The sequence below is a fragment of the Myxine glutinosa genome, chromosome 4 (assembly GCF_964187855.1).
Source record: "Myxine glutinosa chromosome 4, kmMyxGlut1.1, whole genome shotgun sequence".
NCBI lineage: Eukaryota > Metazoa > Chordata > Myxini > Myxiniformes > Myxinidae > Myxine > Myxine glutinosa.
The window spans coordinates 212,372,919-212,398,221 of NC_136264.1; the positions used below are offsets into that span (position 1 = coordinate 212,372,919).

A 25,303-nucleotide genomic window follows, 5' to 3' on the forward strand; every position below is an offset into this window, starting at 1 on the left:
GCCACACAAAAAGCACTTTAGTGAATCTGTGGTTGCCTATACTTGGTAGTCGTGCCTGTCCTGAGTGAATTTTAACATTCAATTAAACCCATTCCTGTTCTTCAATACCATGTAATCACTTCTCCTAAAGGACATCACGTGCTTTGCATCGTCCTGCTTGATTCCCAAAGGAATCGTCGACATTTGTGAAACAATCGTTCCATACTTTGCCAATGCAGCGGTCACCCAAGTCACCCTTCAAAAAGGGTGGCACGTTAGAGATTGTTACCTTCCGAGCAGGAGTGTCTAGGAGGTACGCCATTAAAAACAGCCCCGACTCTAAGACCAAACCTTGCTCAAATGCACGAGCAACAAAATCGACATTTACCACGAGAACAATGACTCGTTTGCTCATTTGTGATGTCGCACGAACATTTTCCATCCCGATAAAATTACCAATACATAACACCACACTCTCCATGGCAATACCTTCCGGAGGAGTGCACACTACTCCATGCTCGCGTGTCAGATTCTCAAACGCAGCAGAGCGATTTGCATTAGCCGCCGCCATTTCATTGGTGAACGAACACATACAAACTACACCGCCATTTCATTGGTGAACAAACACACAAACCACACTACCACCCAACGATCCTCAGCAGGAGGGGGGGGGGGGAGGGGGGGGGGAGGGGGGGGGGGGATAAAATTTCAATTAAAGAAAAATTAAAACTACGAAATACACCGTCTCAGCCTAATGGCAATAAAGCTCCATTAAAAACTGTACAATATAAAGAAAACGATCGTTTTCAGCAAAAAGGAGGCGCACAGTGGGCCTGAAAAAGTTACCCGATACATCTTTCTTTCTATGAAACGATTAATGCCGCCTCTCTCGTCTAAACTACACGCTGTGGGCTCTTTCTGTCTCTCTCGTCTCGAAAAGGAATGGGGAAGGTAACAGAACGAGGGAGAACAAACACGATGAATCGACACAAATAACGAAGGTAAGGAGGGAAACAAAAATGAAGGTTGAGAGTGGGGGTGGGGGGGGGGGCTGGAGGGAAAAGGGAGAGAAGGGAAAAGGGAGGACAGAGAATACTAGAAAAGAAGAAGAAAGAGACGATAAACGTAGAAACACAAACGTAACAATGAACTACACATGCACGTACACTGCCGCCATGATGCCACACCCAACTCACAACATGCCAGCAGGGGGCGCGAGAGGAAACTTTTCCCGAGACAGAGAGAGCGAGAGGGACCAAAGAGAAAGGGCCGGTCAATGGGGACCGATTGGCACTCTGACCTTGACCGCACTGTCCTGACAAATCCGGCCAACGGGGAAGAATGGGGAAGAAGAAGAAGAAGAAGGGGTGGAAGAAGAAGAAGAAGAAGTTTTAGCCTCCTAATGAAACTCCCAAAATACATGTTCATCACAGTTCACCTCATCTACTTTTAGCCCCCTCCTCATGAAACGCCCAAAATACAGGCTCATCACAGTTCACCTCATCTACTTTTAGCCCCCTGCTCGTGAAACTCCCAAAATACAGGCTCATCACAGCTCACCTCATCTACTTTTAGCCCCCTCCTCGTGAAACTCCCAAAATACAAGCTCATCACAGCTCACCTCATCTACTTTTAGCCCCCTCCTCGTGAAACTCCGAAAATACAAGCTCATCACTGCTTACCTCATCTACTTTTAGCCCCCTCCTCATGAAACTCCCAGAATACAGGCTCATCACTGTTCACCTCATCTACTGTAACCCCGCCTCGTGAAACTCCCAAAATACAGGCTCATCACAGTTCACCTCATCTACTTTTAGCCCCCTCCTCATGAAACTCCCAGAATACAAGCTCATCACAGTTCACCTCATCTACTTTTAGCCCCCTCCTCATGAAACTCCCAAAATACAGGCTCATCACAGTTCATCTCATCTACTTTTAGCCCCCTCCTCATGAAACTCCCAGAATACAAGCTCATCACAGTTCACCTCATCTACTTTTAGCCCCCTCCTCGTGAAACTCCCAAAATACAGGTTCATCACAGCTCATCTCATCTACTTTTAGCCCCCTCCTCGTGAAACTCCCAAAATACAAGCTCATCACTGCTCACCTCATCTACTTTTAGCCCCCTCCTCATGAAACTCCCAGAATACAGGCTCATCACAGCTCATCTCATCTACTTTTAGCCCCCTCCTCGTGAAACTCCCAAAATACAAGCTCATCACTGCTCACCTCATCTACTTTTAGCCCCCTCCTCATGAAACTCCCAAAATACAGGCTCATCACAGCTCATCTCATCTACTTTTAGCCCCCTCCTCATGAAACTCCCAGAATACAGGCTCATCACAGCTCACCTCATCTACTTTTAGCCCCCTCCTCATGAAACTCCCAAAATAAAGCTCATCACTGCTCACCTCATCTACTTTTAGCCCCCTCCTCGTGAAACTCACAAAATACAGGCTCATCACTGCTCACCTCATCTACTTTTAGCCCCCTCCTCATGAAACTCCCAAAATACAAGCTCATCACTGCTCACCTCATCTACTTTTAGCCCCCGCCTCATGAAACTCCCAGAATACAGGCTCATCACAGCTCACCTCATCTACTTTTAGCCCCCTCCTCATGAAACTCCCAAAATAAAGCTCATCACTGCTCACCTCATCTACTTTTAGCCCCCTCCTCGTGAAACTCCCAGAATACAGGCTCATCACAGTTCACCTCATCTACTTTTAGCCCCCTCCTCATGAAACTCCCAGAATACAGGCTCATCACTGCTCACCTCATCTACTTTTAGCCCCCTCCTCATGAAACTCCCAGAATACAGGCTCATCACAGCTCACCTCATCTACTGTGTTCCTCTCTTCTCCTGCTTGTGAAACCTCCTTACTCAGTGTGTTCAATCCCTCTCTTCCTACAAGTTGACAGTGCACCACAATCTGTGGTCCTTCTCCATCCCTCCCCTTGATCTTTTCTCTCCTCATTAAGCCCACACTCACACCTCCTCTGACATGACCTCTACTCATCCACTTGCAGGTTATGGTTCCCTCGCTCTTCCTCCGTCCACTTCTTGTATCCACGTGTTGTCTCACTACCCCCAATGTTATTATCGCCTTGCTCTTCCGTGAGCTTCGACTTTGGACATCAACAAAAAGAGCACTTGTTGAGGAAGGTGTGGTGTTGGAGTTCTGATTTGTATGGATGGCGAGGAGGGATCAAAGGGGAAAAAAGGAAGAGGGATTGCTCCCTAAACACAAGGTTGCTAACATACCTGTCCTTGGCTATAGGTGTGACAAGAGGTGTGTACCAATTGATTCCAACCTCACAGTGAGCATCCAGATACACCAACACCTGCAATAAAAACAACAATGCAAGAACACTTTAGAATTTGGCACAAACGCTTTGGACGCCATTTTCAATTTATTGATCCATGAACGTTGATGAATGGTCAAGGTGGAGGAGCTTGTACATAAATCAGATGCAGGAGTTAGACAGTATCAGACAGTGTACCTGTACATTAATTACTAGGACATGAATAGCCAAATAAACATCGTGTATGCAGGACTTAGACAGTATCAGACAGTGTACCTGTACCTGAACTACTATAGGACATGAGTAGATAAATCAACATGTTGTATGCAGGACTTGGACAGTATCAGACAGTGTACCTGTACCTGAATTACTATAGGACATGAGTAGATAAATCAACATGTTGTATGCAGGACTTGGACAGTATCAGACAGTGTACCTGTACCTGAATTACTATAGGACATGAGTAGATAAATCAACATGTTGTATGCAGGACTTAGACAGTATCAGACAGTGTACCTGTACCTGAATTACTATAGGACATGAGTAGATAAATCAACATGTTGTATGCAGGACTTAGACAGTATCAGACAGTGTACCTGTACCTGAATTACTATAGGACATGAGTAGATAAATCAACATGTTGTATGCAGGACTTAGACAGTATCAGACAGTGTACCTGTACCTGAATTACTAGGACATGAGTAGACAAATCAACATGCTGTATAATTCTAAAACCACAGCATCATGTGCTCTGTTCTCAGGTGGGAATTCCGAACAGAACAACCTGTACTGAGTAAACAAATATTCTGGTGATTAAATAAAAGTTATTTGTATCCATCAGGTGATAGATGAGGCCCAAACCCTCCAGAGATCTTCAGGGTCCTCGTGACAAATGTCAATGGTTTCCAAGGTTACGATTCAATCTTGAACACGTCACTAATCCATCACAAGGTGCGGACATTTTCCGCTGAGCAGCCACGACAATCAAAGCCAGGCCTCTGATGGCAACACAAGCAGGTTACTTATCCACCTACCAAGCCATCACATACCAGGGTAGACTGGATAAATGAGATGGCAGGTATCAGGGTCGGTAGGGGGCCGGGTGGGGGTCTCTCTGTGTTGTATATAACAAGATGGGGGAGCAGGAGGGGGCAGGTGGGAAATCTGAGACTTGGGTTTGTAAAAAGTCACAAAGTCACATTTGGGGAAAAGTTATCCGAAGCATTTGAACACAATTTGTAACTTGCTGAATCTTAAGTTGTCTACGTATTTCAACCTGCTGACGTCCACATTGATAAAAACAAATTTAAATATAAATAACGGATACGCAGTGGAAGCTCCGAGGAAGACCGACTCGGAGAGATCAAAACTTCACTTTGAACAAATTATTATTATTACCCTGAAAATGTCATGTTGACTCTAACATTACATCGTTCGGGGTCACCGAAGAGACCACACGACCTTTAAAACTCGTACAGGTACTGGGTGGTGGTCGAGGCTTGGTTTCCATGGTAACTGATAGTGTGACAATTGAGTGCCGCACCACTGTATACTGCACATGTGCATGTACACTGTTATATGTAACATGGGAAACCACAGCTTCGTTCACATCCCCCTCGTCTTTAAAGACAGAAAGACTCTTAAGAGACAAAATAATGTGACACTGGACAACTTGCAGGTTGGAATTTATAACCACGAGCACCGGTACCTGCCCTATGGGCGGGGCTTCAATTGGGAGGCAAAATATCAGAAATTGAAGGCTTTTTATTTGAAACGATTCATATAAACATCTGTTGAATCATATCACATGCAAATCATCAAAATCTAAACAGTACATGGCACACATTTTGAAAAATGATTAAATTCTGCAAAACGGAAGCGGCCGCTACCCGTCTTTCTCAGTCGCACGTTTATGTGTGACGAGTGCGCGTTGAATCTGTAACACGGAAACGACCGCTACACCTGTTTCTCAGTCGCTTTGCACACGCTGCCACGTAACTTCGGAGCCGCACGTTTATACAGGAAGAGTTCGTCAGGAGTCGATCTACTCTCTCCTGGTACCTATAATAAACAGTATTTGTAGAATTTCAATAAAAGCCACATCACTGTTCATATCGGTAAATATTATTACATTGTGGAGCTATGCTCGCAGGATAAAGCCGGACAAAATGGACGACACCAGGGACGAAGTTTCACTGAGCTATTTATTCTAGCTCAACTCGAAAGAACTCAAAAGCACTGAATAGCCGTTAACACGGGTGGCAATTTATATCAAATGTTCACCACACAAAAGCCACGCCTCTCAGGCGGGGTGTGGTATGCAAATAAGTCAGCCACGCCACTCAACGGGGCGTGGTATGCAAATCGAGAGTCCGCCCGGGCAAGGCAAGTCCGGACACGTCCGAGCGAGTCCGGGCAAGCAACCGCCCGCCGGTTACGTCATCGGCCGGTGCAAGGTGATTGTGTCATGCTTCCGGTAACCGCTATAACATCGTGTTTGGAAAAATTGGAAAAACAATATAGCCTATTTTACTCCGGGGGTCCCAGGAATACCCACCCAAAAACATCGTTGCGATCGGTTGAGCCGTTTTTGCGGTACCTTCGAACGGACGGATGGACATTTGCTGAATTATAGTAAGACTAGCAGAAGTACCCGGCATTGCTGGGCGGGGGAGGGGAGGGGAGGGGGAAGAGGAGGGGAGGGGAACGGGGGGGGGGAGGGGATGAGAGGGGGGAGGGGAGAAGAGGGGGGGGGAAGTACCTGGCATTCCGTGTATAAACGTGAGGGAGAAGAGGGGGGAGGGGGAGGGGAGGAGAAGGGGGGAGGGGGAGGGCGAGGGATGGGAGAGGAGAGGAGTGGGAGGGGGAGGGGAGGACGGAGGGGGGAGGGGGAAGGGGGAGGTAAGGGGAGGGCCAGTCAACAATGACGTTGCAGTTCTCATGGTCGGAGAGCAGCACAACAATCGCAACATCGTCCTGAATCTTCGCAACAGCACGCAGCGGATTTTGGAGACTCACCGATCCTGTGACGCCCTCCAGTACCGGCGTTGCCGGGTGGGGGAAGGGAGACCCGTACATTCCCAACCCGTACATTCGCCCTCTCGACTAAAGCTCACTCGGACAAAAGCCTCGCACAAATTACACCGTGAAGGCCTAATGGCCATGTCTATGCCACAAATCAAGTACGTGAGCGAGTCGGGCGCACTGAATTGAAAATATATAGAACGCTCATACTCCGTGAAAAGTGAAGCCAACTGGCGGCGGGGATGGAACATCACGTGATCGCTCTGAGCGAATCAGCGTGCTGCTCTGCCACCGGTTAGAATCCGTGTATAATATTCCTCGCTGGAAAAAAAATCTATGTGAAACATGCTACTATCTATGCTAAATCATGCTAAATCATGCTAAATGCTAATCATGCTAAAATCTATGCTACTTGCTGTGAGTTTATGGCGGCAAGGAACATCACGTGATCGAGTCACCAACATCATTCGTGATCATGTCATCACGTGATCGTGATCGTCATCAATGAGCGCGAATGAGCGAATCAGCGCGCTGCTCTGCCACCGATTCAGATTCCGTGTATAATATTCCTCGCTGAAAAAAAATATGGATCTAAAGATGAAAGAAAAAACAACCTATGTGGTGTGAATGGCAATGGTCCTCGCTGAAATGTGAAAAAACGCAATCACTTTTCGCTCTGAAATACGTGCGAACGCGTAACTGAGTTAATGGCGGCAAGGAACATCACGTCATCGCTCTGAGCGAATCAGCGTGCTGCTCTGCCACCGGTCAGAATCCGTGTATAATATTCCTTGCTGAAAAAAAATATGGATCTCAAAATGAAAGAAAAAAAAACCTATGTGGTGTGAATGGCAATGTTCCTCGCTGAAATGTGAAAAAACGCAATCACTTTTCGCTCTGAAATACGTGCGAACGCGTAACTGAGTTAATGGCGGCAAGGAACATCACGTCATCGCTCTGAGCGAATCAGCGCGCTGCTCTGCCACCGGTCAGAATCCGTGTATAATATTCCTTACTGAAAAAAAATCTATGTGAAACATGCTACTATCTATGCTAAATCATGCTAAATCATGCTAAATGCCAATCATGATAAAATCTATGCTACTTGCTGTGAGTTTATGGCGGCAAGGAACATCACGTGATCGCGTCACGAACATCATTCGTGATCATGTCATCACGTGATCATGATCGTCATCAATGAGCGCGAATGAGCGAATCAGCGCGCTGCTCTGCCACCGATTCAGATTCCGTGTATAATATTCCTCGCTGAAAAAAAAAATGGATCTAAAGATGAAAGAAAAAAAGACCTATGTGGTGTGAATGGCAATGTTCCTCGCTGAAATGTGAAAAAACGCAATCGCTTTTCATTCTGAAATACGTGCGAACGCGTAACTGAGTTAATGGCGGCAAGGAACATCACGTGATCACTCTGAGCGAATCAGCGCGCTGCTCTGCCACCGGTCAGATTCCGTGCATAATATTCCTCGCTGAAAAAAAATATGGATCTCAAGATGAAAGAAAAAAAAACCTATGTGGTGTGAATGGCAATGTTCCTCGCTGAAATGTGAAAAAACGCAATCGCATTTCGCTCTGAAATACGTGCGAACGCGTAACTGAGTTAATGGCGGCAAGGAACATCACGTGATCGCTCTGAGCGAATCAGCGCGCTGCTCTGCCACCGGTCAGATTCCGTGCATAATATTCCTCGCTGAAATGCGCTGAGGTAAAAATATGGTAAAAAAAATATTATGAAATAAATTTTTAGGTCGGCCATGTTCTTCCCAGGCTCAATGGCCATGTCTGTGCCAAATATCAAGTACGTGAGCCTCTCCGTTTAGGAGTCTATCGGTAACATTACACACACACACACACACACACACACACACACACACACACACACACACACACACACAAACTGTGTTTTATATATAAAGATTATATACAACAGAACTGTTAGGGTTAGGGTTAGGGTGAGGGATAGCTCAATTATAGAGAGGCACTGCATCAGCAGCAGGCCTTGTTCCCAGAAAATGATGCAACCAGCAGCCACAGGCTGAACACGAACCACCACCAAACGAAACGTCACACCAACAACCACCACCCCAAACGTCACATGAACCACCACCAGCTGAAACGTCACATGAACAACCACCACCTGAAACGTCACATGAAAAAACACCAAACAAAACGTCACACGAACCACCACCACCAGAAACGTCAAATGAACCACCACCACCACCCAAAACGTCACACAAACAAACACCACCTGAAACGTCACACGAACCACCACCAGCCAAAACGTCACACGAACCACCACCACCCGAAACGTCACACAAACAACCACCACCTAAAACGTCACACGAACCACCATCATCTGAAACGTCACACGAACCACCACCGCCTAAAACGTCACATGAACCACCACAACCTAAAACGTCACAAGAACCACCACCACCCAAAACGTCACACGAACCACCACCCGAAATGTCACACGAACCACCACCACCTAAAGCGTCGCATGAACCACCACCACCTAAAACGTCACATGAACAACCACCACCCAAAACATCACATGAACCACCACCACCTGAAACATCACACGAACCACCACCTCCTGAAACATCATACAAACCACCACCACTCGAAACGTCACACGAACCACCACCACTTGAAACGTCACACGAACCACCACCACCTGAAACGTCACACGAACCACCACCAGCCAAAACGTCACACGAACCACCACCACCCGAAACGTCACACAAACAACCACCACCTAAAACGTCACACGAACCACCATCATCTGAAACGTCACACGAACCACCACCGCCTAAAACGTCACATGAACCACCACAACCTAAAACGTCACAAGAACCACCACCACCCAAAACGTCACACGAACCACCACCAGCCAAAACGTCACACGAACCACCACCACCCGAAACGTCACACAAACAACCACCGCCTAAAACGTCACATGAACCACCACAACCTAAAACGTCACAAGAACCACCACCACCCAAAACGTCACACGAACCACCACCCGAAATGTCACACGAACCACCACCACCTAAAGCGTCGCATGAACCACCACCACCTAAAACGTCACATGAACAACCACCACCCAAAACATCACATGAACCACCACCACCCGAAACATCACACGAACCACCACCTCCTGAAACATCATACAAACCACCACCACTCGAAACGTCACACGAACCACCACCACTTGAAACGTCACACGAACCACCACCACCTGAAACGTCACACGAACCACCACCACCCGAAACGTCACACAAACAACCACCACCTAAAACGTCACACGAACCACCATCATCTGAAACGTCACACGAACCACCACCGCCTAAAACGTCACATGAACCACCACAACCTAAAACGTCACAAGAACCACCACCACCCAAAACGTCACACGAACCACCACCCGAAATGTCACACGAACCACCACCACCTAAAGCGTCGCATGAACCACCACCACCTAAAACGTCACATGAACAACCACCACCCAAAACATCACATGAACCACCACCACCCGAAACATCACACGAACCACCACCTCCTGAAACATCATACAAACCACCACCACTCGAAACGTCACACGAACCACCACCACTTGAAACGTCACACGAACCACCACCACCTGAAACGTCACACGAACCACCACCACCCGAAACGTCACACGAACCACCACCACAAGAAACGTCACATGGACAACCACCAACCGAAACGTCACACAAACAACCACCAACCGAAACGTCACACGAACAACCACCAACCGAAACATCACACGAACAACCACCAACCGAAACGTCACACAAACAACCACCAACCGAAACGTCAGCTCCTCCTTGCTCGTCATGGCGATTAGCATACCTCGATCAACGTCCCCTTCATTCCATCCATCGATTTAACCTCCTACTCGTGAGACGCCAATCGGACAGTTTATAATCGAGTCGAGAATGAAATCCTGAATAAACAGCACAGGTGCGCTATCTGTGAACCATCCGTCCTGTCGGACACCTAAGCATTGGTGGTGGTGGTGGTTCGTATGTGGCTGATGGTTGCATCATTTTTTGCCGTTGATGCAGTTCCCACGGTTACCAGTCATCTTGGTAATCATTTACTGACATTTTAAGCCAACACCAGGCTGCTGGTGGTGGTGGTGGTGGTGGTGGTGGTGGTGGTGGTGGTGGTGGTGGCGGTGGTGGTGGAGATATTTTAATGCTACAACAAAAACTATCTTTCCGATTCCACCAATCTAATTTTGACAATGTTGTGATATCAAAACTTGTAAAAGTCTCATCCATCTCTTTCTCTTCTCTTTATCATATTTTGTGAATGATTACTCAGACAAATTTAATAAAACCGGATTTTCCAATTTAATTTGATTTTGTTGTAAATTTTTGCAAATTGACTGAAATGTGATATAAATGTCCCGTGAAATGAAACGCTTCATGGCGACGAGATAATACAACAATGTCAAAATTGGTCAAAGTTGGGATAATCTGGTTTGAAAGTTTGAAAAATCCCTCAATTCCTTAAAATCCTGCAAGTTTTGATGCTCATGAAAAACCATTGTTTTACCACCACGTGTTTTACCATTTTCATGAAGAAACTTTTCTAATTTTCAAACTTGATCATCTCAACATCAACCAATTTGACTCCTTCGATTCACCCGATTGTTGTATTATTCATTCTTATTGTTTTTTAATGATACTTTATTAATTACATTTATATTGTTTCTTAATGACACTTTATTAATTATATTTTTTATTGTTTATTAATAACACTTTATTAATCACATTCTTATCATTTGTTAATGAATTTTTTTATGAATTACATTATTATTGTTTATTAATGACACTTTATTAATTACATTCTTATTATTTGTTAATGAAATTTTTATGAATTACATTGTTATTGTTTATTAATGACACTTTATTAATTACATTGTCATTGTTTATTAATGACACTTTATTAATTACATTCTTATTATTTGTTAATGAAATTTTTATGAATTACATTGTTATTGTTTATTAATGACACTTTATTAATTACATTGTCATTGTTTATTAATGACACTTTATTAATTACATTCTTATTATTTGTTAATGAAATTTTAATGAATTACATTGTTATTGTTTATTAATGACACTTTATTAATTACATTCTTATTATTTGTTAATGAAATTTTTATGAATTACATTGTTATTGTTTATTAATGACACTTTATTAATTACATTGTCATTGTTTATTAATGACACTTTATTAATTACATTCTTATTATTTGTTAATGAAATTTTTATGAATTACATTGTTATTGTTTATTAATGACACTTTATTAATTACATTGTCATTGTTTATTAATGACACTTTATTAATTACATTCTTATTATTTGTTAATGAAATTTTTAGGAATTACATTGTTATTGTTTATTAATGACACTTTATTAATTACATTGTCATTGTTTATTAATGACACTTTATTAATTACATTCTTATTATTTGTTAATGAAATTTTAATGAATTACATTGTTATTGTTTCTTAATGACACTTTATTAATTACATTCCTATTGTTTATTAATGACACTTTATTAATTACATTCTTATTTTTCATTAATGAGATTTTATTAACTACATTCTTATTGTTTATTAATGACACTTTGTTAATTATCTTTTTTATTATTTATTAATGACACTTTATGAATTACATTGTTATTGTTTATTAATGACACTTTATTAATTACATTGTCATTGTTTATTAATGACACTTTATTAATTACATTCTTATTATTTATTTATGAGAATTTTATGAATTACATTGTTATTGTTTATTAATGATACTTTATTAATTACATTCCTATTGTTTATTAATGTTATTTTATTAATTACATTCTTATGGTTTATTAATGACACGTTATTAATTACATTCCCATTGTTTATTAATGAATTTATTTATGAATTACATTGTTATTGTTTATTAATGACACTTTATTAATTACATTTATATTGTTTATTAATGAGATTTTATTAACTACATTCTTGTTGTTTATTCATGAGATTGTATAAATTACATTCTTATGGTTTATTAATGACACTTTATTAATTATATTTTTTATTATTTATTAATGACACTTTATGAATTACATTGTCATTGTTTATTAATGACACTTTATTAATTACATTCATATTATTTATTTATGAGAATTTTGTGAATTACATTGTTATTTTTTATTAATGATACTTTATTAATTACATTCTTATTGTTTATTAATGAGATTTTTTTATTTTTTTTTTTTGTATACTGAATCGAGGCTCGTGAAAGAGCTAACATTATTCCACAAACAAATCAACCAGACAAACAAAACATACAAAAAGAGGGAGCGGAAGACAATATGGGGAGAGGAGGGGAAGCACACAAACACAACACCTGAGAGCAGGGAGAAGCGTGGGAGGGAGAGGGCCTGGGGGGAGGAGGCGTGGGAAGGGGGGGGGGGGGGGTAGAGGTATAAAACACAAGGAGACCAAAGACTTCCAGGACAGAAGTTGGTATTTCAAAAAAGTGTAGGATTTGGGGTGAAATTAGCAGGGGTAGAAAAGATCAAGGTTTTGGATGGGGGAAGATAAGAGATGGTGGTGAACAGCTGTTTTAAAGACCTGGAGGGTGGAGTGGGATTGAAGAGAGTGAGGGAGTTTGTTCCAGAGGTGGGAGAAAAGAGGAATGAAGGAGTGAAGGTGAGCAGAAAGTCTTGATTTTGGCAGTTTAACCATAAGAGGGTTGCAGGCAGATCTTGTGGGACCTGTAGTAATATTTGGGGGACAGAGCCCAGAGAGAGCTGGGGGGAGCAAGGCCAGAGAGGAGTCGGTAGAAGACGGAAAGACCACCAACCTGCCTGCGGTGAGTGAGTGAAAGGCCCTTGGAGTTAGCTTCATCGCGGGAGATTCCAATGATTCTGAACGCTTTGGTTTCAACAGCGTGAAGACGAGCTAGGTGTGAGGCAGGAGCACCAGCCCAGAGGGGAGAGCAGTATTCCATTGAGCTGCGGATGAAAGCCTTGTATGTGGTGAGGAGCTCAGGTGTGCCAAGGAAGGACTTCGCAAGACGGAGGATGCCCAGTCGGCGACTGGCTTTGGAGGCCAGATTTGAAACGTGGTTTTCCCAGGAAAGATCATGGCAGATAGTGAGACCCAAAAGCTTGAGTGACAGAACTTCTTGGAGAGGATTATTCAGAAAGTGGATGGGAGGGTTGTCCAGTCGGTCTTTTCGGAGAGACATCGTAAGAGTGTGAGATTTGTCAGGATTGAAAGACATGTTCCACTTGTTTGCCCAGTCTGTGATTTTGTCCAGGTCTGCAGAGAGTGAGGAGGCTGCAGACTGCCGATCTGAGGGATGAGGAATGGAGCGACAGAGAGTAGAGTCATCAGCAAAGAGATAGAGAGGATTTTCAAGAGAGTCAGAGAGATCATTGATGAAGACCAGAAAAAGCACAGGGCCCAGGACACTGCCTTGGGGAACTCCAGCCTGAACGGGAAGAGGAGATGAGAGAAACCCATTCAGGGCCACACGTTGACTATGACGAGAGGGGAAGTCCGCCAGCCATGCGTGGAGATTTCCATGGATACCAAAGGAGGAGAGTTTGGTGAGCAGAGCGGGGCGCCAGAACGTATACGAAGGCACGTGATATGTCAAGGGAGACAGCTCTAATTTCCTGTTTGGCATTGAGGACCTCCATCCATTGTTGAGAACGCAGAAGCAGCATGTCCAGAGTAGAGTGACCAGGTCTGAAACCATATTGATGGTCAGAGATCAAGCCATTGGAGAAGAGGAAAGATTTCATATCTGAAGCAATGATGGATTCCATGACTTTGCTGATAATTTGGAGAAGGATGATTGGTCTGTAGTTGCTGGGATCTGTTTTTGCACCTTTTTTGTGCAAAGCGGTGATGTTGGCTGATTTCCAAGCAGATGGCAGATGACCTTGAGCAAAAGAGAGGGTGAAGAGAACAGAGAGAGGGAGTGAAAGAGCGGAAGAACATGATTTGAGGACCCGTGGGCTGATGCCGTCAGGACCAGTTGCAGAATCAGAGTCGAGGGTTGACAGAAACTTTTCCACCTTGTCAGGAGGAAAGGACACAGAGTCCAGGAGCAGCTGGGTGTGACTGGGTACAGTGCGTACAAAGAGGGATGGGTTTGGGACACAAGATTTAGAGGCAAACACAGAGTTGATGCATTCAGCTATTTCACGTGCGGAGTCAGCCATGTAGCCGTTTGAGGTGAGGGAGGGGATGGAGGGGGAACAAACACCAGAAACAGATTTGACCAGATGCCACCAGGATTTGGAAGAGGGAGACAGATAAGAGAGTTCGGTCTTGAGAACAGAGAGATATAGTTTCCTGGCTCTCCTGAGGGTGGACACACACTTGTTTTGGGCTTTGTGAAAGGAAATGAGATTTCCTTCCATTGGATTTGCTTTCCAGGAGACGAAAGCAAGTTGTTTCTGGGCAACAGCCTCACCACAAGATTCTGTGTACCATGGACGGGAGGAAGGGTATGACAACTGAAGACGAGATGGGATAAATCTGTGCATGAGAGAGAGCAACTTACTTTGGAAGAATTCCCAGGATGAGTTGATGTCAGAGGCGGTAGAGATGGTAGACCAGTCCAGATGATTGATGGCTGCTTGAAGACCGTGCCAGTTGGCCTGAGTGAAATGCCAGACTCGAGGACGCTGAGGAGGCTCTCTGAGAATGGTCAGAGAGATGTCCACTTTGACAAGCACATGATCAGATGAGCCGATTGGAGCAGAAGAAGAGCAGCAGACATTTTCAAGGAAGTTAGTCAGAACCAAGTCCAGAAGAGAAGATGCTCCGTTGATTGAGATCGGGGTCGGGAAATTGACATATTGTGTCAGTCCCAGTGAGTTGCAGAAGTCCTTTGCTGAAGAGCCATGGCTGGTTTAGAGAGGTACCCACACCCAGCCAACTGGCATGGTGACAATTGAAATCACCACATATGAGGAAGAGATAGTTGGGATGGGTAGAAAGAAGTTGGTCCATATTGTCAGACAGCGAGATGTAGATGGAGTCATCACTGTTTGGTGGACGGGACAACACACATATGAACAAAAGGTGGGAGCAAAGGGGAAGCCGTAGCCAAAGGTATTCCTGGGGGTGAGGTGGAGAGAGGGCAGTGCAGGGCGAGTGAGGAAGAGAGTTTTTTTTATAAAGATAGCAACCCCACCTCCAGGACGAGGCTCAGGTCTATCATACCGGAGGAGGGAGTAACCTGGGAGAGATACCAAGGAATCAGAGACATCATGAAGGAGGAAAGTTTCTGTTAAGCAGATCACGTCTGGTTTGTCAGAAGCAACCTGTGTGGAGAGATCAGTCAAGTTTGAGCGAAGGCACCGGATGTTTGAGGTCCATACCGTTAATGAAGATGAAGGGGGAGCATCAGATACAGAACAGGGGGGTTGGGGGGGGGGGTAGGGTAAGATGTGGAAGAGGAGGAAGTGGTCGGAGAGCTGTTGAAGGTGTGTCAGAGATTTCAGAATAGCTTGGAGAAAGGGAAGAATGGGGTGGACAAAAGGTTTGATGGAGATTGGGTGAGGCACAGTGAGGTGATATTTGAGGAGGGGGAGGAGCGAGGCAGAAGGTTGGGGGAGATGAAGGTGAAAGTTGGAAGGGGAAGAAGCGGGGAGGACGCTTTGAGGAGGAGGGGTGAGAGGGGAGTCTAGGAAGGGAGGAGCGAGGGAGAGTCTCGGAGGGGAGGGGTGTGGGGGGAGTTTGGGAGGGAGGGGAGGGAAGGGGCAAGGGGGAAGATTTGAAAGGGATAGGTGATGGGGAAGGTTTGGAGCGGAGGGGCAAGGGGGGAGATTTAAAAGAGATGGGTGATGGGGAAGATTTGGAGGGGAGGGGCAAGGGGGTAGATTTGGAGGGGAGGGGTGATGGGGAAGTTTTGGAGGGGAGGGGTGATGGGGAAGTTTTGGAGGGAAGGGGTGATGGGCAAGATTTGGAGGGGAGGGGAAAGGGGGAAGATTTGAAAGGGATGGGTGATGGGGAAGATTTGGAGGGGAGGGGCAAGGGGGAAGATTTGAAAGAGATGGGTGATGGGGAAGATTTGGAGGGGAGGGGCAAGGGGGAATATTTGAAAGAGATGGGTGATGGGGAAGATTTGGAGGGGAGGGGTAAGGGGGTAGATTTGGAGGGGAAGGGGGATGGGGAAGTTTTGGAGGGAAGGGGGGATGGGGAAGATTTGGAGGGGAGGGGTGAGATTGGATTTTGAAAAGTGTACGATTCATGGGAAACGAACATTTCTTGCAAAATGAGTTTGAGACCTTCGAGTCAAAAATACGTTTGAGGACGCTGAAGGAGGGGTGGAGTGCTGGAGAGTTTCGGGAATGTAGAAAAAAGGAACTGTAAGAGATGGTATTTTTTTTTGGAATGAACTGATTTGGTGAGCAAGTCGAAAGCATCCTTTTATAGGAGAAGAAGAAAAAGGTGTTATAATATATGACAGAAAACAGTTCTTCAGGGGACAGTTGAAACATCTTTAACAACGTGATCACGTGATCACGAACAACGTGAACGAATTACATTCTTATAAATTACATTCTTATGGTTTGTTAATGCCACTTTATTCATTACATTCCCATTGTTTATTAATGAATTTTTTTATGAATTACATTGTTATTGTTTATTAATGACTTTATTAATTACATTTATATTGTTAATTAATGAGATTTTATTAACTACATTCTTAGTGTCTATTAATGAGATTGTATTAATTACGTTTATATTGTTTATTAATGACACTTTATTAATTACATTTCTATTGTTTATTAATGACACTTTATTAATTACATTTTGTTTATTAATGACACTTTATTAATTACATTTTGTTTATTAATGACACTTTATTAATTACATTTTGTTTATTAATGACACTTTATTAATTACATTTCTGTTGTTTATTAATGACATTTTATTAATTAAATTTGTATTGTTTATTGATGACACTTTATTAATTACATTTTGATTGTTTATTAGTGTATGTGTGTGTGTGTGTGTGTGTGTATGTGCGTGAATGTGTGAGTGTGTGTGTGAGTGTGTTATGTGTGTGTGTGTGTGTGTGTGTATGTGTGTGTGAGTGTGAGAGTGTGTGTGTGTGTGAGTGTATGTGTGTGTGTGTGTGTGTGTGTGTGTATGTGAGTCTGTGTGTGTGTATGTGTGTGTGTGTGTGTGTGTGTGTGTGTGTGTGTGTGTGTGTGTGTGTGTGTGTGTGTGTATGTGTTGTGCTGTCGTGAATAACAAAAACTGGTCCCGTCGGAAAGCTAATAATTGATTTACATGGAACAAAAATTTGTGTTTGTTTAATCATTAAATCCCCTGGTTACGATGCTTTCCCCATGTCTCTTGTCCCCTGGTTGCGATGACCAATTTCATGGGATTTTTATCCTGATAAATGACCAATTTCATGGGATTTTTATCCTGATAAATGACCATCTTCTTGGGATTTTTATTCTGATAAATGACCATCTTCATGGGATTTTTATCCTGATAAATGACCACCTTCATGGGATTTTTATCCTGATAAATGACCACCTTCATGGAAGTGTTATCCTGATAAACGACCATCTTCATGGAAGTGTTATCCTGATAAATGACCACCTTCATGGAAGTGTTATCCTGATATATGACCATCTTCATGGAAGTGTTATCCTGATAAATGACCATCTTCACGGGATTTTTATCCTGATAAATGACCAATTTCATGGGATTTTTATCCTGATAAATGACCATCTTCATGGAAGTGTTATCCTGATAAATGACCATCTTCACGGGATTTTTATCCTGATAAATGACCAATTTCATGGGATTTTTATCCTGATAAATGACCATCTTCATGGAATTTTTATCCTGATAAATGACCACCTTCATGGGATTTTTATCCTGATAAATGACCACCTTCATGGAAGTGTTATCCTGATAAATGACCACCTTCATGGAAGTGTTATCCTGATAAATGACCACCTTCATGGGATTTTTTATCCTGATAAATGACCACCTTCATGGAAGTTTTATCCTGATAAATGACCACCTTCATGGAAGTGTTATCCTGATAAATGACCACCTTCATGGGATTTTTATCCTGATAAACGACCATCTTCATGGAATTTTTATCCTGTTAAACGACAAATTTAATGGAATTTTTATCCTGATGAATGACCATCTTCATGGAATTTTTATCCTGATAAACGATCATCTTCATGGAATTTTTATCCTGATAAATGACCAATTTCATGGAATTTTTATCCTGATAAATGACCAATTTCATGGGATTTTTATCCTGATAAACGACCAATTTCATGTGATTTTTATCCTGATAAATGACCATCTTCATGGGATTTTTATCCTGATAAACGACCAATTTCATGGGATTTTTATCCTGATAAATGACCAATTTCATGGAATTTTTATCCTGATAAATGACCACCTTCATGGGATTTTTATCCTGATAAACGACCAATTTCATGGAATTTTTATCCTGATAAACGACCAATTTCATGGAATTTTTATCCTGATAAACGACCAATTTCATGGGATTTTTATCCTGATAAATGACCAATTTCATGGAATTTTTATCCTGATAAACGACCAATTTCATGGGATTTTTATCCTGATAAACGACCAATTTCATGTGATTTTTATCCTGATAAATGACCATCTTCATGGGATTTTTATCCTGATAAACGACCAATTTCATGGGATTTTTATCCTGATAAATGACCAATTTCATGGAATTTTTATCCTGATAAATGACCACCTTCATGGGATTTTTATCCTGATAAACGACCAATTTCATGGAATTTTTATCCTGATAAACGACCAATTTCATGGAATTTTTATCCTGATAAACGACCAATTTCATGGGATTTTTATCCTGATAAATGACCAATTTCATGGAATTTTTATCCTGATAAATGACCACCTTCATGGGATTTTTATCCTGATAAACGACCAATTTCATGGGATTTTTATCCTGATAAACGACCACCTTCATGGGATTTTTATCCTGATAAACGACCAATTTCATGGAATTTTTATCCTGATAAACGACCATCTTCATGGAAGTGTTATCCTGATAAACGACCAATTTCATGGGATTTTTATCCTGATAAATGACCATCTTCATGGGATTTTTATCCTGATAAATGACCTTCTTCTTAGAATAGGCATTGGGAATTTGAACATGGAATCGTCAACAATACCCTGGTGTGTACCCCGGTTTAGAATAGGTACACCGTATCCCTGCGCATGTTAAGAGGCGACCAAGGGTTGGCGTCAGAAAGGGCATCCGGCCATAAAAACATTGCCTCAAACAGGGAACCATGATTGTCATGGGGCCCGCAAGGCTAACCCCCGCTCTAGAGGGGAAAAATGGCCTTAAAACGATCATTCATTCATTCATTCATTCAATCGTCAACAATACACCCAGGTGTTCGTGGAAACATTATTACTCCCGCCAGGGAGTAATGCATTCGATTGTGTCCGTCCGTGTGTGTGTTCGTATGTCCGGCCGTGTGTGTACGTATGTGTGTTCGTATGTTCGTGGGTTTGTGAACAAGATATCTGGAAAAGTTCTGAACGGATTTGGATGAAAGTTGGTGGGATGATTGCACTTGGGATAAGGAAGAATTGATTGCAGGATATTATTCCGGATCCAGGAATTTTTTGAAGGATTTTTCTACCATTGGAAGATAGGGATCAGCAGCGGCCACCCACGGCGGGAGTATGCGCTCTACTGAGTGGCGTTCTAGTTGTAGTAAGTTTTACCATAAAGTCACAGTGTGACTGATATGGCATCCAATGAAACAGTGACACATGGTAGTATGGAAAATTTGTCTAAGGGAAGGAAAAGGCATCAAAGCGGCACTGGGAATGGAAATCCTGATGTAAAATTAAAATACCACAGAAAATTCACATTGAGGGTGAAAAGTGAATTTATTCTTCAAAAGTATAAAAAATTCTCACAAAAGCTCTTCAACCACAGGATTAACCACTTCTTTATCTCTTCAACCACAGGAATAACCACCTCTTTATCTGTTCAACCACAGGATTAACCACTTCTTTAGCTCTTCAACCACAGGATTAACCACTTCTTTAGCTCTTCAACCACAGGATTAACCGCTTCTTTAGCTCTTCAACCACAGGATTAACTGCTTCTTTAGCTCTTCAACCACAGGATTAACCACTTCTTTAGCTCTTCAACCACAGGATTAACCACTTCTTTAGCTCTTCAACCACAGGATTAACTGCTTCTTTAGCTCTTCAACCACAGGATTAACCACTTCTTTAGCTCTTCAACCACAGGATTAACCACTTCTTTAGCTCTTCAACCACAGGATTAACTGCTTCTTTAGCTCTTCAAACACAGGATTAACCACTTCTTTAGCTCTTCAAACACAGGATTAACCGCTTCTTTAGCTCTTCAACCACAGGATTAACTGCTTCTTTAGCTCTTCAACCACAGGATTAACCACTTCTTTAGCTCTTCAACCACAGGATTAACCACTTCTTTAGCTCTTCAACCACAGGATTAACTGCTTCTTTAGCTCTTCAAACACAGGATTAACCGCTTCTTTAGCTCTTCAACCACAGGATTAACCACTTATTTAGCTCTTCAACCACAGGATTAACCGCTTCATTAGCTCTTCAACCACAGGATTAACCGCTTCTTTAGCTGTTCAACAACAGGATTAACCGTTTCATTAGCTCTTCAACCACAGGATTAACCGCTTCTTTAGCTGTTCAACAACAGGATTAACCGCTTCTTTAGCTCTTCAACCACAAGATTAACCGCTTCTTTAGCTCTTCAACCACAGGATTAACTGCTTATTTAGCTCTTCAAACACAGGATTAACCACCTCTTTATCTCTTCAACCACAGGATTAACCACTTCTTTAGCTCTTCAACCACAGGATTAACCACTTCTTTAGCTCTTCAAACACAGGATTAACCGCTTCTTTAGCTCTTCAACCACAGGATTAACTGCTTCTTTAGCTCTTCAACCACAGGATTAACCGCTTCTTTAGCTGTTCAACAACAGGATTAACCGCTTCAATAGCTCTTCAACCACAGGATTAACCGCTTCTTTAGCTGTTCAACAACAGGATTAACCGCTTCATTAGCTCTTCAACCACAGGATTAACCGCTTCTTTAGCTCTTCAACCACAGGATTAACCGCTTCTTTAGCTCTTCAACCACAGGATTAACCACTTCATTATCACTTCAACAACAGGATTAACCGCCTCTTTCGCTCTTCAACAACAGGATTAACCGCCTCTTTCGCTCTTCAACAACAGGATTAACCACTTCATTATCTCTTCAACAACAGGATTAACCGCCTCTTTCGCTCTTCAACAACAGGATTAACCGCCTCTTTCACTCTTCAACAACAGGATTAACCACTTCATTATCTCTTCAACAACAGGATTAACCACTTCATTATCTCTTCAACAACAGGATTAACCTCTTCTTTAGCTCTTCAACCACAGGATTAACCACTTCTTTAGCTCTTCAACCACAGGATTAACCGCTTCTTTAGCTGTTCAACAACAGGATTAACCGCTTCATTAGCTCTTCAACCACAGGATTAACCGCTTCTTTAGCTGTTCAACAACAGGATTAACCGCTTCATTAGCTCTTCAACCACAGGATTAACCGCTTGTTTAGCTGTTCAACAACAGGATTAACCGCTTCTTTAGCTCTTCAACCACAAGATTAACCGCTTCTTTAGCTCTTCAACCACAGGATTAACTGCTTATTTAGCTCTTCAAACACAGGATTAACCACCTCTTTATCTCTTCAACCACAGGATTAACCACTTCTTTAGCTCTTCAACCACAGGATTAACCACTTCTTTAGGTCTTCAAACACAGGATTAACCGCTTCTTTAGCTCTTCAACCACAGGATTAACTGCTTCTTTAGCTCTTCAACCACAGGATTAACCGCTTCTTTAGCTGTTCAACAACAGGATTAACCGCTTCAATAGCTCTTCAACCACAGGATTAACCGCTTCTTTAGCTGTTCAACAACAGGATTAACCGCTTCATTAGCTCTTCAACCACAGGATTAACCGCTTCTTTAGCTCTTCAACCACAGGATTAACCGCTTCTTTAGCTCTTCAACCACAGGATTAACCACTTCATTATCTCTTCAACAACAGGATTAACCGCCTCTTTCGCTCTTCAACAACAGGATTAACCGCCTCTTTCGCTCTTCAACAACAGGATTAACCACTTCATTATCTCTTCAACAACAGGATTAACCACTTCATTATCTCTTCAACAACAGGATTAACCGCTTCTTTAGCTCTTCAACCACAGGATTATCCACTTCTTTAGCTCTTCAACCACAGGATTAACCACTTCTTTAGCTCTTCAACCACAGGATTAACCGCTTCTTTAGCTCTTCAACCACAGGATTAACCGCTTCTTTAGCTCTTCAACCACAGGATTAACCGCTTCTTTATCTCTTCAACCACAGGATTAACCGCTTCTTTAGCTCTTCAACCACAGGATTAACCGCTTCTTTATCTCTTCAACCACAGGATTAACGGCTGCTTTAGCTCTTCAACCACAGGATTAACCACTTCTTTAGCTCTTCAACCACAGGATTAACCGCTTCTTTAGCTCTTCAACCACAGGATTAACCGCTTCTTTAGCTCTTCAACCACAGGATTAACCGCTTCTTTATCTCTTGAACCACAGGATTAACCGCTTCTTTAGCTCTTCAACCACAGGATTAACCACTTCTTTAGCTCTTCAACCACAGGATTAACCGCTTCTTTATCTCTTCAACCACAGGATTAACGGCTTCTTTAGCTCTTCAACCACAGGATTAACCACTTCTTTAGCTCTTCAACAACAGGATTAACGGCTTCTTTAGCTCTTCAACCACAGGATTAACGGCTTCTTTAGCTCTTCAACCACAGGATTAACCACTTCTTTAGCTCTTCAACAACAGGATTAACCACAACTCAAGCATTTCATCCAGAAAGTTGATATTTTATAACGTTAATGTAATCACATGAAGACTTTATGACCATTTTATTAGTTTAATTTTGTGACCGATTACTTAAGGGCTAAAAGGTCCGAAAGCAAGAAGCATTTGCTGCTTCAGCGATCTGTCCAACTTTTCACATTGTTATGGCGGATATTAAAACCCCGTGTCGACATGATGTGGACGGCAGCGGCGAACGTGCAATAAAACTCTTTCATTATTATGGGAAATGAAATATAAACAGCTCGAGGAAAGCAAGACGAGGCTAAACGAGCTGGCTTCGTGTCCTCACACCAAGTTAAATGGAGTTTGGTCCTGTGGGGCCCATCGGTCTCGTCAGTTGGCACATAAGCAACTTGTTGATTGGTCTGGATGGCTGTAAAGGTGTAATGGTGGTACACTCAATATTTACTCTTATCTCGATTCTTGGCGGCGACAGATTTAAGTGAAAACTGCCATCGTAGGTGCTGCATCACCGAGCACGCCGTTTTCCCAAATGGTAAAGGAAAGATGGATACCCAGCCTGCACTTCGGTTGTTCCATGAGGGCATATTTTCAAAATACTGACAAATTGTCCAGTGAGGTATGAGAATGCTGCGTTGAATTAGGTTAATGACGAAGATGGGATTTGAAGTACAAACTAATTCTTCCGTATGCTAAACATGACAAAAACAACTCAAAAGAAACACAAAAACGACAATTTTAGGCGATCTTAACCTCTTCACCTCAAAAGCATTATGCTTCAGTGACCCAATATGTAAACCATGATCAAATTTCAAGTCAATCGGATGAAAATTGACGATTTTATGCAACCTTGACCTTTGACCTTTTGACCAAATTATTACATTGGATTTTTTTTCGATACTTAGTCGAGGCTCGTGTAAGACCTAACCCATATAACATATAATAAAGGGAACGGGAGACAAGAGGGGGAGAGAGAGGGAAGCACAACAACAGTAGAGAACAGGGACATCGGGAGATCTGTGCAAGGGAGAGGACTGGGATGGGATTGGGTACATGGGATAAACAAGATGGACACCGCAGGGGATATCAGGAAAGAAAACTGAATTGTAAGAAAGTGGATTTGGGAGGATTAACGGGGATAGAAGAGATCAAGGTTTTGCATTGGGGAAGATAAGAGATGGTGGTGAACAGCTGTTTTAAAGACCTGGAGGGAGGAGAGGGATTGAAGAGAGTGAGGGAGTTTGTTCCAGAGGCGGGAGAAAAGAGGAATAAAGAGTGAAGTGAGCAGAGAGCCGAGATTTTGGCAGTTTCACCAGAAGATATTTACCACAAGGTTGCAGGCAGATCTTGTGCGACCTGCAGGAATATTTGGGGGAAAGAGCACAGACAGGGCTGGGGGAGCAAGGCCGGAGAGGAGTCGGTAGAAGACAGAGAGACCACCAACCTGCCTTCGTTTAGAGAGGGAAAGGCCCTCAGAATTAGCTTCATCACGGGAGATGCCAATGATTCTGAACGCTTTGGTTTCTACAGCGTGAAACCGAGCTCGGTGTGAGGCAGGAGCACCAGCCCAGAGGGGAGAGCAGTATTCCATTGAGCTGCGGATGAAAGCTTTGTTTGTGGTGAGGAGCTCAGGTGTGCCAAGGAAGGACTTCGCACGACGGAGGATGCCCAGTCGGCGACTGGCTTTGGAGGCCAGCTTGGAAATGTGGTTTTTCCAGGAAAGATCATGGCAGATAGTGAGACCCAAAAGCTTGAGTGACAGAACTTCTTGGAGAGGATTGTTGAGAAAGTAGATGGGAGGGTTGTCCAGTCGGTCTTTTCGGAGAGACATAGTAAGAGTGTGAGATTTGTCAGGATTGAAAGACATGTTCCACTTGTTTGACCAGTCTGTGATTTTGTTCAGGTCTGCAGAGAGTGAGGAGGCTGCAGACTGCCTATCTGAG

At 42.9% G+C, this 25,303-nt stretch overlaps 1 protein-coding gene across 1 annotated transcript in view; it reads right to left on the reverse strand.

The window, feature by feature from the left end:
- The window catches only part of LOC137426026 (N-acetylgalactosaminyltransferase 7-like), a 270,803-nt gene that overhangs the window by 150,758 nt on the left and 94,742 nt on the right, over positions 1–25,303 (reverse strand). The window contains exon 5 of the mRNA XM_068114748.2: positions 3,245–3,324. Coding sequence (XP_067970849.1) covers positions 3,245–3,324 — 80 coding nt within the window. The remainder of the gene's footprint in view (positions 1–3,244; positions 3,325–25,303) is intronic.